Here is a 15,406-nt window from a genome sequence, read left to right as displayed (position 1 = left end):
GTCGGTAGTCCAATATAGCTCTTTGGTATCAGACAATAAATGGGCATTGGCATCATTGGATGTGGCCAAGGCATTCGACTCCCTTGAGTTGCCTTTACTCTGTGCATGCTTACAGAGATATGGATTTGGTGACAGGTTTTGGAAATGGGTCAATGTATTATATATGAAACCCAAAGCCTGTGTCATTGTAAATAGTTCCATATCTGAGTCCTTTTCACTATATAGGGGAACCCGTCAGGGGTGTCCCCTCTCCTCGGCCCTTTTTGCTCTAGCTATTGAGGCGTTGTCAGTTCGCATAAGATCTTCCCCTAATATTGAGGGTATAGAAATAGCGGGTCGGGTAGATGCCATAGGCTTATATGCTGACGATATGGTAATATCTATGGATAAGGCGGAGGAAACACTGACACAGGTAATGCTACTATAAACAAATTCAGTAAATATTCCGGCTTATATATAAATTGGGAGAAATCTGCCCTGATGCCCCTCTCTCACACCCCGATGCCACGGCTTGAAACTTTCTTCGTTGCCTATTGTACCCAGTTTTAAATATCTAGGTGTCCACATGTCTCGGAGCAGCGTGATGGATTTACGGCTCAACATAAACCCACTGCTAGAAATGGTTAAAATAAAATTACTATTTGTGGTAAACTCCCGTTATCTGTAGCAGGGCACATTAACTTAAGATGATATTACTCCCTAAACTCAGTTATTCTCTTCAGCATAGTGCTGTGATGGTACCCAGATCCTTCTTTGCGAATTTGAACTCCCAAATTACGTCCTTTATATGGGGGAAAACTAGGCCCAAACTCAGACTGTCCACCTTGCAAAGACCTAAAAAGGGGGATGGGGAAGCGTTACCAGACTTTTCTCTATACTATCTGGCTGGACAGGCCAGAGCTATAAGTAAGTGGATGCCCGGTAACTATCTCCCTAACTCTGAAAATCACCTGCTTCATGCCGCACAAGCTAATTGTCCGCTGGGCTTTCTGGAACTGGGAAAAATTGGTGTCCCCCGTTTGTTGCCCCTACTTCGTCTGGCGCGATCAGTGTGGAGACAGATTAAGAACGTGATTGGATTTAGAGACATTATAGCTGAAATGCCCCTGTGGAATAATGGTTATTTCCGGTACTACTTGAACACCCGTCCTCTGAATTTTGGACTCAGCATAATGTCTCCTCGATAGGTGATTTGCACGATCATGGAACCCTGATGTCTTTTGAACAATTGCAGGTTAAATGCGATGTCCCGAGATCCCAATTCTTCCTCTATTTGCAGTTGAGATCGGCCTTTCAATCGCACATGCGATGTATGGTTGTAAATAATGCTATTTCCTCTCTACCCTTGATAAAAATCCTTAATTCGCAGGGTCCCCAGGGTCTCATCTCCTCTTTGTATACATACATGCTGTCAGTAGTGGTGGAATCCGTCATAAACTCGGTTAAGGGGAAATGGGAAAGGCTCATCCCTGATATACAGGGAGAGGTGTGGGTAGAAATTCTGGAGTCTCCAATAGGGGTGTCTCCGTCTATTAATAACAGAATGATACAATTATATATCATAAACCAATCATATCTGACTCCGACACGACTCTTTAAGATGGGCCAATTCGAATCATCGGAATGTTTAAGATGTCATTTATTAGATGCAGACTTTATCCACATGATCTGGCAATGTCCTATTATTGCACAATATTGGAAGGAGGTGACGTCATTATTAACCTCCCTGGTACAAGCTCCTGTTCCCCTTGAGCCACTGGTCTGTTTGTTTGGGGTATGGGATGAGGAGACATGGGGTCACTATACTGGGATCTTTTTGCGGGAGACGCTATTTATGGCACGAAAGGTACTGGCACTGCGGTGGATGGGAGGATCTTGTCCCTCCCTTAGGATTTGGATTGATTTGGTGAATTCGATTATCCCATATGAACGTACACTGTATCGAAACAGGGGATGCCCGAGTAAATTTGGAAAGATCTGGGTGAGGTGGAATTCCTCATCTTACTCTGTAGAGTGGAGACGTCACGTGGTGAACAGTTGATGATGTGAAATCAAGCTGCGAAATAGTAGTTTTTTTTGTAGGTGTAGTTTAGGAAGTTAAATAGGTTTTATTACCTGTGCAATAATATGAAGGATTGTACAATTTAACTGTCATTATGTTTTATCTTTTATGTAAGCCGGAATGTACATTTTGCTTTGCATCTAATACTCATCATATGCAAGTATGTATATTCTGCTTGTGGTTAATAAACGAATGTAAAAAAAAGTTATAGTCCGTCTTAGTCACTTTGTGAAAGCCCAACGACATTATCACACCCATGCATAGTGGCTAAAAATAGGCCAATTGTAAAGATATAGAATCCGACAATACAGACATATGATCCCACATAGTATGATATTGATAGAATTCCATTGTCTCGACGTGTTTGCCCACTACCTTTCTCAGGCTTCATCAGGGGTTTCCTTCTCAGACTTGGAGTGGCACTGCAGTAAGCATTCGGAGCTCCAGTGATAGTACCAGAAGTGGTGGGACACTGCCTGAATAAGAAAACCCTTATATATTTTTTCCCTCTTAGAACCATTTTTGAGTTCTGATTTGAATGTATGACTAATAAAACAGTTTTTGTTAATAACCACACTACGACTTTATTTTTACTCTATTTTACAGGTGCCTTTACGTTTCAATGACTCATTAGTGCTCAGACAACTTCGTTACACAGGAATGCTGGAAACTGTCCGAATTCGCCAGTCTGGTTATAGCTGCAAGGTTCCCTTCCAGGTCAGACACCAGAACTGCTTTTTCAGCTGTCCATTCACATGGTGCAAATATATATGAGATATATGAGGGCCTTTTTCTTGTTTTGGTGCTTCCTGTTTTCTCACTTCTTGCTAGAGAGATGAATTCTTTATAGCTTAAACCTTTATATTATACATAAATACATTATATATTGATATGTACATCATGGGATTGGAAGAGAATTGGAGAAATACAATTAGAATAGAGGTGTTAGCAGGGTTCGATATTCAAGCATTATTCACCTATCTGAGGGTAACATAAAATAATACCGGACCTGCTGATTTTATGGTCTGTCGCTTATATGTTTGCAGCGTGCAGTGATGCGTCCACTATGGAGGCAAGAGTCTTATGTGTTCCTATTTTGCCGGGTTACTGATTGACAGCTCTCTTCTTATGAGCGGTAGCTGGAAGAAAGCTGCCAATGAGTGGCAGGGTCTACATATCAGGAATACATCCAACTCCTACCGTACAATGGAAATGTTGCTGCCTGCTCTGCAAGCATTAAGATGTAAGTACTCAGTAACTAAAGCACAATAAAACATAAAATGCCAGAATTCCGCATGTCCGTCATTAGGGTGTGTGCACACGCTGCGCATTCTGCTGCGGATCCGCAGCAGATTTGGCCGCTGCGGATCCGCAGAAGTTTTTGCTGCGGTGTACAGTAGCATTCTAACCTATGGAAAAAAAAAACGCTGTGCAGACGCTGCGGAATTTTCCGCGCGGGTTTGCTGTGGTTTCACAACCACAGAAAGAATTGACATGTCAATTCTTTCTGCGGATTTCGCTGCGGTTTGCCATCTCCTCCATTGTGGAGATGAAAATCCGCAAGGCAAAACCGCAGGCTAATCCGCAGGTAAAACCGCAGGTCTTTTGACCTGCAGATTTACCTGCGGATTTTACAAAATCCGCGCGGCCAAATCCGCAGAGCATTCCGCAGCGTGTGCACATACCCTTAATGTCTGAGAACGGCATAACGGCATAACCCAGCAAAGATATATGATGATTACCACACAAACACAATCCCTGAAACAGGCCACAAAACAAGTGTCAGAAATCATATTTTATCATCTTGGTAAATGTAATTGATACTATAATAAATATACAATATGATTGTCTTTTCTAGGACTTTGTAACTCAGTTTTCAGTATTATTGCCAAAAAATGTTACCCCTACCCGCCAAAGGATTCAGGAATTTTTTTGGAGGATGGGTCACAGCCCGGACCAGTATCAAGTTGGCAAAACCATGGTGAGCACCATAATCCACCACTTTTCCTGCAAAATAAAATAACTTTTTTTTTCTCTTTCGTCTCATTGGGGGAAACACCGGAACCGTGGGTGTGTCCTGCTGTCACTAGGAGGTTGACACTATGCATGAAAAAAAGTTAACTCCACCTCCGCAGTATACACCCCTCCGACCGGCTGTAGGACAATCAGTTTTGCTTAGTGTCAGCAGGAGGTGGACAGAGGTCTCTCGCAGACCCATGCCTACCTCAATGTGCGTCGTTCCTTTTCAGGTAACCATGGAGGGATACAGAGTAGATATGCTACATCTGTGTTCCCACACCGGGATAATGAGTGTGTACTGCCACCCCGTATCCTCATGAATCCCACGGGCAGGACCCTATCCCCTAACACAGGACTCGTGTTCAGGTGGCAGCTCCTGGTCCTGACCTTCGTCGCCCACCAGAGCCTGATGATCGAGAGAGACGCCCTTCAGAAAAGGTTTGGGACAGCAATCTTTTCATGCAGGTAAACCGACCCCTGTTACGGGGTGAACTGAAGGTAAGAGGCTACAGCATTGTATGATCTGCTCACCAGCCGCTCTGGCTGAATGTGACCGCTGTAATAAGCACTCGGGCTTGCAGCCCATGGCTCTATACTTAGTTTAAGAGCCAACACTTACTTTCAAGCATGCAGTGCAGTGCGGTTCCAGCCTCCTCCTGTGGCAGCGTTATGACCCTGGGCTCCAGCAGGAACCCAGCAGGGCTGACGCCAGATTCCGGCTCCCAGCAGGCTCCTCCCCCGGTTTCCTCTTCCTGTACCAGCGCCATCTTGGTGCTCCAGGAGGCCAGAGCAGGGCCCCGCCCACCACTTCCGGGCGGGGATTTCATAAGGCTTCTAGGCAGCGGCAGGGCTGTTCACCTCGCTCTCTCTGTCTCATCAGCCTTCGGGCGGCAGCTGCGGCGGGGACACAGGTTGTGGGTATGTGAGTACTGCACTACAGGCTGCTCCCTCACTCCGCTCTCTACCCCCGACGGTCAGCACCAGGTACAACCTGTCAGTATGCCCAAGGGAGAGCAGTCCCGCTCTTCCTCCTCATCCGCTTCAGTGACCTTGGTCAAATATTTTGTATGTACCAAATGCAATGTCTGGCTTCCTTCAGGTCAGTCCTCGCCACTCTCCTCAGATTGCAGCAGACCTACGGTGTCACCCACGCTAGAGAGCAGGTGCAGCCCCACCGCTTTGCCGGTCAGAGCTCCCACATTACCCCTGGAGCAGGAGGAAGCCACCTTGCCTGCCGCCCACGGGCCATCCTTCGCCACGGGAGACAGCAAGTGTCTACGATGGGCCTCTTCCTTATCTAAGTTCGTGGCAGACCTAACCAAGCTATCACAGACCTTGGTAATGGTGCTTAACAGATTGCCACTTCTGAATCCAGTGGACACAGGAGCACCAAAGGAGCCTCCTTTTGGGCCTTCTAGAGGCCGTAAAGGGTTTAGACAGGACCACCAACCCAGGTCCCCTTCTCACTCCATCTCACCGCCAGAATTCCTCTGGCAGTCTGCCTCCTCCCGGTCCTCATCCCCGGAATCAGGCGAGGCATTATCAGAGGCACACTCAGAGGAGGGTTCTGAGTACGGGCCAGAACAGTCCCAGGTCAAGGATATTGTTCAGGGCCTCATTGCCGCAGTCAATGAGACTTTTAACATTGGGGACACCACATCAAAACCTAATGATCAGGTTTTTTCATTTAAGCGTCATAAGTCCCTGTCTAGGGTCTTTGCCTCCCACAAGGATTTTGAGGAAGCGTTGGCCAGGGAAAGGGAAAACCCAACCAGGCGTTTTCAGAGAGGGAATCGTTTTGGGATTCTATATCCCTTCCCTCCAGATCTCACCGCCAACTGGACCGCCTCCCCTTCGGTGGACCCACCAGTGTCGAGACTCGCTACCAATACAGTCCTCCCACTCGCCAGTGGGGCAGCCCTAAAAGATCCCAATGATAGAAGGATAGAATCTCTGGCAAAATCCGCCTTTGAGGCAGCAGCAGCTACATTGTGTCCAGCCTTCGCCTCAGCCTGGGTAGCTAAGTCTGTTACAGAATGGGCCAAACAGCTTAGACAGGGCATATTGGCCGGAGTTTGCAGACCAAATCTCTCATGCCGGGAGGTATATGGTATCAGCAGCCCTGGATGCTGCGTCTTGCGCAGCTCAAGCATCCAGTAACATGGAAGCCGTCCGGCGGACGGTCTGGTTAAAGGCTTGGCAGGCTGATTTGTCCTCAAAGAAATCACTGACCAATCTGCCGTTTCAGGGAACCTGGCTCTTTGGGTCAATGTTAGATCAAATCATTAAGGATGCAACGGGGGGTACAGGCTCCCTTCTCCCTCAGGCCAAACCTCGTCGATATGTTTTCAAACGTAGGGCTCTAGCCCTTTCGCCATACCCCAGCGACAGGCACTTATGCTCAGGGCCCGCAGAGGTCGCAAGCACCGAGAGATAGGAGGATGGTATCATTTCGGGCCACCCCGTCATGACATTCCCGCAGTTCCAACAGCAGAGCTACCAGGTCAGGGCCGGGCAGAGCCACTTCAGCCTGATGCCAGCAGGGAGTCCAACTCCCTTCCCAGTACCTCTCCAGACTAGGAGGCCGCCTTCTCCTCTTCAGAGATGTCTAGCGGAATTCAGTAGAGGATATCTGGGTAAAGGAGGCAGTATCAGCAGGATGCAAGATAGACTTCATCGCGCTTCCGCGAGATCGCTTCTTTCTAGCCACCAAAAGACGCTGCTATGGCTCTAGGTTTTTTTACTGCAATCGACTCTCCTCAACGCAGGAGTAATCGTCCCCGTTCCCGAGCAGGAACGTTTTATTGGCTTTTACTCAAACCTGTTTGTGATACCAAAAAAGGATGGCTCAGTTCGTCCCATACTAGCCCTCAAAAGGCTAAACAGATGGGTCCGCTTACGCCGTTTCAGGATGGAATCGATTTGGTCGGTAATTACGTCTATGGAGGATCAGGAATTCCTATGTTCCATAGATATCCGGGACACCTACCTACACATCTCCATTTTTCAGGGACATCAGAGGTTTCTGCGTTTTGCTGTCCAAATGCAGCATTTCCAGTTGGTGGCCCTGCCATTTGGGCTGGCAACAGCCCCCAGAATTTTTACAAAGATTATGGCAGCGATGGTAGCAATATTAAGGGTCAGAGGCATAATATAGTTTTAAACACGCTCTCCCGGTTTGGTTGGATCATAAACAGGGAGAAATCCCACCTAACGCCAACACAACGCCTAGAATTCTTGGGAATGGTAATCGACATCCGCCGCTCAAGGGTCTTTATCCCAGAAAGAAAGTGGATTACCCTCCAGCAGGGAATTCGCTCTCTGTTGAAATTCCGGCTTCTGTCCTTTCGCGCTGCCATGAGAGTCTTGGGAAGAATGGTGGCAGCTTCAGAGGCGATACCCTTTGCCCTGTTTCGATCCAGGATACTGCAGAGGAACATCCTCCTTCAGTGGGACAGGTCCATCTCTTTGCTGGATCGCCCCTTCCTCCCCTCCATTCAGACCAGGGAGTCCCTCAAGTAGTGGCTGACCTCCCCCCTTGTTCATCTGGGACGTCCTTTTCCCCCCGTCCACTGGCAGGTAGTAACTACAGATGCCAGTCTCCGGGGCTGGGGTGCGGTATTCCGCCACCTGACTGTCCATGGACGATGGTCGAGGCAAGAATCCTCACTGTCAATCAACATTCTAGAACTGAGGGTGGTCTTTCTAGCACTTCTATATTGGGTAAGATACCTCAACAACCAGCCAGTCCGGATTCAAACGGACAACGCCACGGTGGTGGCATACACCAATCACCAAGGGGGAACCAGAAGTCCCCCGGCACTGGCCGAGGTATCCAGAATCTTCAACTGGGCAGAAACCGCAATTCCGGCAATTTCGGCAGTTTACATTCCCGGCACAGACAATACGGCCGCCGACTTCCTCAGTCGGGAGGGGCTCACGCAGGGGAATGGTCCTTACACCAGGAAGTGTTCCATCAGATATGCCAGCTATGGGGGACTCCAGATGTGGACCTCCTTCAGATATGCCAGCTATGGGGGACTCCAGATGTGGACCTCCTGGCATTGCGACAGAACAGATGGGTCCAACAGTTTGTCTCAAGATACCGCGATCCTCTAGCAATAGGGGTCGATGCGCTGGTCATTCCCTGGACACAGTTCAGACTCCCTTACCTGTTCCCTCCCCTTCCTCTCCTGCATAGGCTGCTAAAGAAGATTAAGGTGGAAGGGGTGTCGGTCATATTGGTCGCCCCGTACTGGCCCAGGAGGGCCTGGTTTGCAGAAATTATCAATCTTCTCACAGGCACCCCCTGGAGACTCCCCGACAGACCAGATCTCCTGGCTCAGGGGACGTTTTACCCCCCGAATCTTCGGGTGCTCAATTTGACGGCATGGCAGTTGAAACCACAATACTGAGAGCAGCGGGTTTTTCGGAACGAGTTATTAATACAATGATCCAAGCTAGGAAGCCTTCCTCTTCCAGGGTCTATTATTGAGCCTGGAAGGCCTATTTTGGCTGGTGTGAGACTAATCACGTCATACCTATGCCCTGTTCCCTGCCACCTGTCCTAGCTTTTCTCCAGGCAGGGTTAGATGGCGGTCTGGCCCTAAGTACCTTGAAAGGCCATGTATCTGCTCTCTCTATTCTTTTTCAAAAGAATTTGGCCTCCTGCTTACAGGTTAAGACCTTTCTGCAAGGAGTGGCACATGTGGCCCCTCCTTACAGATCCCCTGTGGCTCCATGGGATCTTAACTTGGTCTTGGAAGTCTTGACAGGTTCACCCTTTGAACCCCTACAGGAAGCTCCCATGTCTTTGTTGTCCTGGAAGGTGGTATTTCTCGTAGCCATCACCTCTATTAGGCGGGTTTCAGAATTAGCGGCATTGTCCTGTCGTCCTCCATTCCTAATTATGCACCAGGACAAGGTTGTTTTGCGGCCTCCTCCTAACTTTTCTTCCCAAGGTGGTATCGGCTTTCCACCTTAACGACGATATAATCCTTCCGTCATTTTGTCCTGCTCCAACCCATCCTCTGGAGCGTTCTTTGAATAAGCTAAGACCTGGTCAGGGCGATAAGGATCTATCTGCCAGGACCACTCCTTTCAGGAAGGCGGACTCGCTCTTTGTTATCCCCAATGGGGTGAGAAGAGGCCTGCCAGCCTCTAAGACAACAATTGCCCACTGGATCAGAATGCCAATTCTGGAAGCCTACCGGGTAAAGGACAGGGTGTCCCCTGCTGGGGTCAAGGCCCATTTAACCCGGGCGGTACACAACAGGGCATCCACCATGCAGTTGTGCAAGGCTGCCACATGGTCGTCCGTGCATACTTTTTCAAGGTTCTATAAGGTCCATACCTATGCTTCAGCGGACGCTGTTGTGAGTTCATTTTTCCCTTCACCATTGAGGTCTGATGAACTCCCTCCTCTGGTGAAGGAAGGTAGTGAGGCTGATTACCAAACACCTGGGCACCTAGATGATGACTGGGTGGCTGGAATTGAGGACTGGATATAAGGCTGCCGACGCCCTTCTTCCTGGCTGGTGATTTTCCTGCTGGATTCTTGGAGACCAGTCTGATTCCTGCATCTCAAAGCTAAGTTTTTCTGCTCTGCTTTGTACTCTTCAGTTTTGTTTTTGTTTTGCCTTGTTTTTTGGGAGTTCTGCCATCCCCGGCCGGGGGTGAGCTGAATTCCATTTTTGTCTCTGATCTGTTGATCTTTTGCTCTGTCTTCAGAATATACCTGAGTGCTGATATAGTCTTTTGAAGCCTAGCGACTTCAGGGCCTGTTTTTCCTATCAGTCGGTTGGCTCATTTTGATAGGGTTTTTGCGGATGGCAGACAGCAGCTTTCCTATCCTGTCCTATGTAGTTAGCTTGGGCCCCATCATTTCCTCAACCTATCTTTCTATCTGTGTTAGTGTTTTCATCTTGCTTCACCGTCATTATATGTTGGGGGCTGCCTATTGCTTTGGGGTCTGCTCTGGGGCAGTTTAGTTTTTCCCCTTTCTGTCTTTAGGCTATGTAGTTCTCTGGCTGTGATCGAGGGGTCTAGGGCACCGTAGGAACCCCCCACGGCTACTGCTAGTTGTTGTGGATAGGTCCAGGGGTCTGCAATCCGATAGCTGCCAACCTCTCTGGTTTTTCTGGACTTAACTGGTATTTTGTTTTTTCCTCCTTCGGTGACTCATCATAACAGAATCACCAGCCATACCGCAGATCCTAGGGTACTCAATAGCAAGAGAGAATTGTAAAAAAAAAAAAAAAAAGTGTCAGAATTTTTTTTTTTGTGTGCATATTTTTTCCTCTATAACTCTGAGGCCGTAGAGGGAATTTTTCTCTCAATGGAGATGAAGCAATTGTCTGATCGTGAAGTGCGGGGAATTAACCCCTATCTTGCTCATTCACATGCTGCTGAACCAAAGATTCCCACTCCTGATGTGTTTTTTTGGGGATCGGTCAAAATTCTTGAATTTCAAGAATAATTGTAAATTATTTTTTGCATTGAAGCCTAACTCGTCGGGGAAACTCAGCGCAGCAGGTTAAAATTGTCATCTCTTTGCTGCACGGCGATCCCCAGGATTGGGCGTTTTCTTTGAAACCTGATGATCCTATTCTGAATAATGTGAACCCATTTTTTCAAGCCTTGGGGTTGTTGTATGATGAACCTAATGCTATTGATCAGGCTGAAAAGACCCTGTTGGCATTAAGCCAGGGTCGGGATTCGGCAGAGTTGTACTGTCAAAAACTCCGAAAGTGGGCGGTCCTTACTACCTGGAATGATGGTGCCTTGGCAGCCCTCTTTCGGAAGGGTTTCTCAGAAACTGTAAAAGATACTATGGTGGGATTTCCTGTTCCCTCTGGTCTTGACGATTCTATGTCATTAGCCATTCAGGTGGATCGGCGTTTACGTGAACGCAAAACTACACGAGAGATGTTGCCACCTGTTGAACAAATGTCTGAACCTATGCAATGTGATAGTTTTGTCTAGGGCGCAACGTCAGGAGTTCAGAAGGCGTAATAAGCTGTGTTTTTTTTGTGGAGATGCCTCGCATATTATTTCTGTCTGCCTTAAACGAGAGAAACGTTGTGCACACACGTTTTCTGTGGGCGGTGTTCAACCTAAGTTTCTTCTGGCAATTACTCTGATCTGCTCCCTGTCCACATTTTCCGCCAAGGCTTTTGTGGATTCAGGAGCAGCTCTTAACCTGATGGACTTCGATTTTGCTAAACGTTGTGGATTTCCTATGACACCTCTGCGGACGCCTATCCCTTTGAGGGGTATTGATGCTACTCTTTTGGCGAAGAATAAACCTCAGTTTTGGACCCAGGTGGTAATGCTGGTCGCCCCAGACCATCAAGAAAATTGCAGATTTTTGGTGTTGCATAATTTGCATGATACCATTGTTCTGGGGTTTCCCTGGTTGCAAATCCATAATCCAGTTCTGGATTGGAAATCTTTGTCTGTGGTGAGTTGGGATTGTCGGTGTGCCCTTGGTGATGCTCCTGTTTTCTCCACCTCTCCCCAGTCGCATGATGTTCCTGACTATTTGGCTGACTTTTATGAAGTATTTAGTGAGAATGAGTCTGCGTCTTTGCCTCCTCATAGGAGTTATGACTGTGCAATTGAGCTGAACCCGGGGTGTAAATTCCCCAAGGGTCGGCTTTTTAATTTATCTGTACCCGAGCACGAGGCTATGCGATCCTATATTAAGGAGGCATTGGAGAAGGGTCATATTAGACCATCCTCTTCACCCTTAGGTGCTGTTTTTTTTTTCGTGGCTAAAAAGGATGGTTCATTAAGGCCTTGTATTGACTATCGTGCCCTCAACAAAATTACTGTTAAATATCAGTATCCGTTCCCCCTGATTTCTGATCTATTCTCCAGAGTTAAAGGTGCTTGCTGGTTTACCAAGCTTGACCTCAGGGGGCGTATAATCTTATTCGCATTAAGCATGGGGATGAATGGAAGACTGCATTTAATACTCCGGAGGGACATTTTGAGTACCTGGTGATGCCTTTTGGGCTCACTAATGCCCCTTCTGTCTTCCAGTGCTTCATGAACGATATATTCCGAGACTTTGTGGATAAATTTTTGATTATCTATCTGGATGATATTTTGATCTTCTCCAAGAATTGGGACTCTCATGTGGAACATGTTCGGACTGCGTTCCGGATTTTGACGGAGAATTCCCTGTATATCAAGGGATCGAAATGCCTTTTTGGGGTACAGAGGATTTCATTTTTGGGATTTATTTTGTCTCCGTCAACTATTGAAATGGACCCGGCCAAGGTACAGGCCATTTATGATTGGGTTCAGCCCACTTCTTTGAAGGCCCTCCAGAAGTTTTTGGGTTTTGCTAATTTTTATCGGAAATTTATAGCTAATTTTTCTGGTATTGCCAAGCCATTGACGGATTTGACTAGGAAGGGTGCTGATGTGCTAAATTGGTCTCCGGAGGCTGTTTCTTCCTTTCAGGAGCTGAAGCGAAGATTCACTTCTGCTCCGGTTTTGCGGCAACCTGATGTCTCACTCCCGTTTCAGGTGGAGGTGGACGCTTCTGAGATTGGTGCAGGAGTGGTGTTGTCCCAAAAAGATCCTGTGACATCTAAAATGAATCCTTGTGCTTTCTTTTCCCGAAAGTTCTCCCCATCCGAACGTAACGATGATGTGGGGAATCGGGAACTGTTGGCCATGAAATGGGCATTTGAGGAGTGGAGACATTGGTTGGAGGGAGCCAAACACCAAGTCGTGGTCCTTACTGACCACAAGAATTTGATTTACCTGGAGTCGGCCAAGCGCTTGAATCCTAGACAGGCTAGGTGGACCTTGTTTTTCACACGTTTTGATTTTGTGGTCTCTTTTTCTTCCGGGCACTAAGAATGTCAAGGCAGACGCCCTCTCTAGGAGTTTCCTTGCTGATTCTCCTGTTGTGACTAAGCCTGCTACCATCTTAGGCGAGGGGGTAGTTCTTTCTGCCATCTCGCCCGATTTGAGACGTACTCTGGAAGAGTTTCAGGAGGACAAACCTGAGCGTTGTCCCAGTGGAAAAGTTGTATGTTCCTGACCAGTGGAGGAAGAGCGTGATGTCTGAAGTTCATTACTCTGCATTGGCTGGTCATCCAGGTATTTTTGGTACTAGAGATCTGGTGAGTCTGTCTTTTTGGTGGCCCGCCTTGTCTCATGATGTCAGGAATTTTGTGCAGTCCTGTGGGACTTGCTCCCGGTCTAAACCTTGTTCTCGCTCTAGTGGCTTGTTGACGCCTTTGCCGGTGCCCAGGAGGCCATGGCCCCATATTTCAATGGATTTTATCTCTGATATGCCTGTCTCTCAGAGAATGACTGTTATTTGGGTGATTTGTGATAGATTCTCTAAGATGGTCCATCTTGTACCACTCCCTAAGTTGCCATCTTCCTCTGAGTTGGTGCCCTTGTTTTTGCAACAGGTGGTTCGCTTGCACGAGATTCCTGAGAACATTGTATCTGACAGAGGAGTTCAGTTTGTGTCTAGATTTTGGAGGACTTTCTGTTCCAAGCTGGGAATTCAGTTGTCCTTCTCCTCTGCGTTTCACCCTCAGACCAATGGGCAGACGGAGAGAACAAACCAGACTTTGGAGTCGTATTTGAGATGTTTTATTTCTGCCGATCAGGATGATTGGGTTTCATTTTTGCCCTTGGACGAATTTGCTTTAAATAATAGAGCTAGTTCTGCCACTTTGATGTCACCTTTTTTTTGTAACTTTGGTTTTCACCCTCGATTTTCTTCAGGGCAGGTGGAGCCTTCTGCCTGCCCAGGTGTTGACACTGTGGTGGAGAGAATGCACCAGATCTGGGACCAAGTAGTGGATAAGTTGTCTCTCTCCCAGGAAAAGGCCCAGCGGTTTTCCAACCGGCATAGGACCATTGGTCCCCAGTTTAAGGTGGGTGATATGGTTTGGTTGTCATCAAAAAATATCGCTATGAAGGTGGCTTCTCCTAAGTTTAAGCCTAGATTTATTGGACCTTACAAGATTTTGGAGATTATTAATCCGGTCTCTTTTCGGTTGGCTCTTCCTGTTACTTTTAAAATTCATAATGTGTTTCATAAGTCCTTGTTGAAGAGGTCTGTTGAACCTGTAGTTCCTGTGGTGGCACCTCCTGACCCTATATTGATTGAAGGTAACATGGAATATGAGGTAGAGAAGATACTGGATTCCCGTCTGGCTAGACGGAGACTCCAGTATTTGGTTAAGTGGAAGGGTTATGGTCAGGAAAATAATTCCTGGGTCTCTGCCTCTGATATTCATGCCGAAAGATTGGTGCATGCCTTTCATCGGGCTCACCCGGATCGCCCTGGTGGCATGGATAAGGGTTCGGTGACCCCTCCTCAAAGGGGAGGTACTGTTGTGAGTTCATTTTTCCCTTCACCATTGAGGTCTGATGAACTCCCTCCTCTGGTGAAGGAAGGTAGTGAGGCTGATTACCAAACACCTGGGCACCTAGATGATGACTGGGTGGCTGGAATTGAGGACTGGATATAAGGCTGCCGACGCCCTTCTTCCTGGCTGGTGATTTTCCTGCTGGATTCTTGGAGACCTGTCTGATTCCTGCATCTCAAAGCTAAGTTTTTCTGCTCTGCTTTGTACTCTTCAGTTTTGTTTTTGTTTTGCCTTGTTTTTTGGGAGTTCTGCCATCCCCGGCCGGGGGTGAGCTGAATTCCATTTTTGTCTCTAATCTGTTGATCTTTTGCTCTGTCTTCAGAATATACCTGAGTGCTGATATAGTCTTTTGAAGCCTAGCGACTTCAGGGCCTGTTTTTCCTATCAGTCGGTTGGCTCATTTTGATAGGGTTTTTGCGGATGGCAGACAGCAGCTTTCCTATCCTGTCCTATGTAGTTAGCTTGGGCCCCATCATTTGCTCAACCTATCTTTCTATCTGTGTTAGTGTTTTCATCTTGCTTCACCGTCATTATATGTTGGGGGCTGCCTATTGCTTTGGGGTCTGCTCTGGGGCAGTTTAGTTTTTCCCCTTTCTGTCTTTAGGCTATGTAGTTCTCTGGCTGTGATCGAGGGGTCTAGGGCACCGTAGGAACCCCCCACGGCTACTGCTAGTTGTTGTGGATAGGTCCAGGGGTCTGCAATCCGATAGCTGCCAACCTCTCTGGTTTTTCTGGACTTAGCTGGTATTTTGTTTTTTCCTCCTTCGGTGACTCATCATAACAGGACGCCAGCCTAGGCAGAAGAATCTTACAGGCGGCAGTGGTGAGTTCTCCGAAATGAAGGAAGTTTCTGTCTTTTCCCACCCCTGGGACTGCTTTTGGATGTCCCACGGTTCCTGTGTCACCCAATGAA

At 47.5% G+C, this 15,406-nt stretch overlaps 1 protein-coding gene across 6 annotated transcripts in view; it reads left to right on the top strand.

Annotated features, from left to right (window-relative positions):
• Positions 1 to 15,406, top strand: part of MYO9A (myosin IXA) — a 167,393-nt gene that overhangs the window by 89,953 nt on the left and 62,034 nt on the right. For all 6 annotated transcript variants that reach the window (XM_073579431.1, XM_073579427.1, XM_073579430.1 and 3 more), the window contains 2 exons: positions 2,669 to 2,779; positions 3,921 to 4,043. In XM_073579431.1, coding sequence (XP_073435532.1) covers positions 2,669 to 2,779; positions 3,921 to 4,043 — 234 coding nt within the window. The remainder of the gene's footprint in view (positions 1 to 2,668; positions 2,780 to 3,920; positions 4,044 to 15,406) is intronic.

Source organism: Dendrobates tinctorius, unplaced genomic scaffold, assembly GCF_039654945.1.
Source record: "Dendrobates tinctorius isolate UK_male_01 unplaced genomic scaffold, ASM3965494v1 ptg000062l, whole genome shotgun sequence".
Classification (NCBI taxonomy): Eukaryota; Metazoa; Chordata; class Amphibia; order Anura; family Dendrobatidae; genus Dendrobates; species Dendrobates tinctorius.
This window is presented reverse-complemented; position numbering and strand designations above follow the sequence as displayed.